This window comes from Pinus tabuliformis, chromosome 9 (genome assembly GCF_031772625.1).
Source record: "Pinus tabuliformis cultivar Carrire ecotype Pingquan chromosome 9, CPIR1, whole genome shotgun sequence".
Classification (NCBI taxonomy): domain Eukaryota; kingdom Viridiplantae; phylum Streptophyta; class Pinopsida; order Pinales; family Pinaceae; genus Pinus; species Pinus tabuliformis.
In genome coordinates this window covers 357,144,246-357,147,337 of record NC_142307.1, presented here as the reverse complement: position 1 = coordinate 357,147,337, position 3,092 = coordinate 357,144,246, and the positions used below count along the sequence as shown (strand labels likewise).

General features: G+C 38.8%; 1 protein-coding gene across 2 annotated transcripts; it reads left to right on the top strand.

The window, feature by feature from the left end:
* Positions 1 to 302: 302 nt before the first annotated feature.
* On the top strand, positions 303 to 2,828 carry LOC149148677 (pentatricopeptide repeat-containing protein At1g11290, chloroplastic-like). 2 transcript variants are annotated; one of them, XM_089441228.1, is made up of 3 exons: positions 303 to 393; positions 550 to 687; positions 917 to 2,828. In XM_089441228.1, the coding sequence occupies exons 2-3, from the start codon at positions 581 to 583 to the stop codon at positions 2,679 to 2,681; spliced, it is 1,872 nt and encodes a 623-aa protein (XP_089297354.1). In that variant the 5' UTR covers positions 303 to 393; positions 550 to 580; the 3' UTR covers positions 2,682 to 2,828. The 2 variants fall into 2 exon arrangements, with proteins under 2 accessions (XP_089297354.1, XP_089297353.1); XM_089441227.1 differs by having other exon boundaries at positions 310 to 687.
* The last annotated feature ends 264 nt before the right edge of the window (positions 2,829 to 3,092 follow it).

Genomic DNA, 3,092 nt, shown 5'->3' with positions numbered 1-3,092 from the left:
ACATAAAATTAATAATTATAATTAATAATAAATTTAGTTTAGATATATTTGGTTCTGTTAAAAATGTTGAAAAATCAAATATTTTTTAAAAATCAATTCTTTTAAAATGAAAAAATATTTGATTAAATTAAAATTAATCTAAATTAGTGTTAATAACTTATTACCCTTTGATAAAAATATGTTTTGATTAAAACAAAATTACGGCTAGAAGACATGAATAAAATCTTAAGATGGTAAAAATAATTAAATTCTAAGACGAAGAGGTAGCTGTATTTGACTTATTTTCTAGAAGTGTGTGAGAAAGAACGCTTTCCCTATATGACTGAAAGATAATGTTGGTCCACTGAAGTTTGTATTTATTGAACGATCAAGGTAGACTGGGGAAGGGAATAGGTTGAACTCTACCATTTCGATTTCAACCATCAACCTTAACAAATTTCGATTTGGCCAAAATTTGAATAGCCTTTTGTTGATTTATACCAAGAATATGTATTCGCGTTCTCTGTTTCCATTTCCACTAATCTTCGCCATTGTGATGATGATGAGTAGGAGTGTGAGTCACGACCTGGCCACTGGTTCAATGTATGAATATGAAAGCACTGAAACAAGTCAATGCCCGCATATTCAGAAGTGGATTTCGGCTGATACAAAGGGAAGCTGGATCAATAGAGGCCATCGCCTATCCAGGTATTACACCAGACTGGAATACATATGCTTCTTTTTTGCGGGCATGTACCAATATCATTTCACTTCATCAAATTCACGCCCATATTATCATATCTGGACTCCATCAAAACATTTATTTAATAACCAAGCTTGTGGGTTTGTATGCTATGTGGGATTCCATGGAAAATGCACGCCAACTGTTTGACAAAATATGTGAACGAGATGTTTTTCTGTGGAATGTGATGATCAGAGGATATATCTCCAATGGGCTTTGTGAGGAAGCCCTTAAACTTTATTACCGGATGCGAAGGGTCGGTGTGCAACCAGACAAATTCACTTTTCCTTTTGTTCTCAAAGCCTGTGCGGGCCTGTCGGATCTTGAAGGAGGAAAGGAGATTCATGATGACGCAATCAGGGCCGGATTTGAGTCGGATATTTTTGTGAGTAGTTCAGTTGTCGCAATGTATGTTAAGTGCGGGAGTTTAGAGAATGCACGCAGAGTGTTTGACAAAATTTCTGAAAGAAATGTGGTCTCATGGAGTGCAATGATTGCAGGATATGCCCAAAATGGTCAAGCCCATGAGGCATTCAGGCTCTTCTATCTAATGCAACTGGAGAATATAAAACCCAACTCGGTCACTGTTGCCAGCGTGCTCCCTGTGTGTGCTGATCTTGGTGCACTGCAATATGGTAAGGAATTCCATGATTACATCATAAAGAATGGATTTCTGTGGGATATCGATGTGGGGATTGGACTTGTGGACATGTATGCCAAATGCAACAGTATAGAGAGTGCGCGCCTAGTCTTTGATCAAATTCAGCATCGGAATATCATGCTGTGGAATGTGATGATTAGAGGGTATGTCGTCAATGGCTCCTATGAAGAAGCTCTAGTGCTCTATTGTGAAATGCAACATGCAAATATGCATCCAGACAATTTCACTTTTCCATTTCTATTGAAGGCATGTGCTGGCTTATTGAGTTTGCAAGGGGGCAGACAGATTCATTGTCACATAGTCAAGTCTGGATTTGAAGCAGATTCCTATGTGGGGAATACTCTTATAGCTATGTATTCCAAGTGCAGACAAATAAATGTTGCACAGCAAGTGTTTGACAATATTTCTATAAAAGATGTGGTCTCATGGAGTGCAATGATTGCAGGTTATGCACAGAATGGGCATTCGAATGAAGCCTTACTGCTCTTCCATCAAATGCAACTCACAAATGTAAAAGCCAATAGGGTTACTTTTATAAGTGCACTATCAGCATGTGCCGACTTAGCTTCCATACAACAAGGCAAGAACATCCACAACTGCATTATAGAAAATGGTTTCGAGACAGATGTGATGGTGGGCACTGCACTCATAGACATGTACGCCAAATGTGGGAGCTTAAATATCGCTCGACAGTTATTTGATACAATGTCTACTAAAACCACAGCTTCCTGGAATGCAATGATAGATGGGTATGGAATGCATGGACGAGGTGGGGATGCCCTTGCACTCTTTTCAGAAATGCAACAGGCTGGCGTGAAGCCAGACCACATTACGTTTATTTGTGTTTTGTCTACGTGCAGTCATGCAGGACTGGTGGATGTGGGATGGAGATACTTTGATAGCATGATTGAAGTTTATGACATCATGCCCAAGGAAGAGCACTATGCATGCATGGTTGACCTTCTTGGACGTGCTGGACGTTTCCATGAGGCATGGAGCTTTATTGAAAATATGCCTTTAAAGCCCGGTGCTAGTCTGTGGGGGTCAATACTTAGTGCTTGCAAACTACATGGCAACATTGAGTTGGGAGAGTATGCAGCAAACCGCCTATTAGACGTAGACCCAGAAAATGCTGGTCGTTATGTGCTGCTTTCAAATATATATGCTTCAGCTGACAGGTGGGATGATGTAACAAAGATGAGAATGCTGATTAGAAAAAGGAGATTGAAAAAGATAGCCGGATGCAGCTCAATTGAGCTAAATAATAAGATTGATGCATTTCACATTGAAGACAAATGACTCCTTCGGTGTGAGAAAATTTGGGCAAAATTTGCAAGCATGGCTGGAAAGATAAAAAAGAGCACGGAATGCAGTTAATGCAGATTGTCTCGTGAAGCATTTAGAGGAGTGCCAATGGAACAGAATCTCTCTAGAAGAGCATGGACTGCAAAGGGTGTGTTCATGTTGAGTAAACTCTAATTCCTATTTATTTAGAATTCAGAGAATTTTGGAGAGAGGAATTTTATTGATGGAGATCATCTTGCCATGGTTTCATTATTTTGGAAATTGTTTTTGTTCATGCCTGATCAATAATCGTTTGTATAATTTAACATTTTGCAGAAAAAGGAAGCTAGCTGAGTTGAGAAATTGTAGTAAGCGAGAATCCATCAAAATCTTAATGATTATTTTTATTTAAGCATTCTCCCAGCG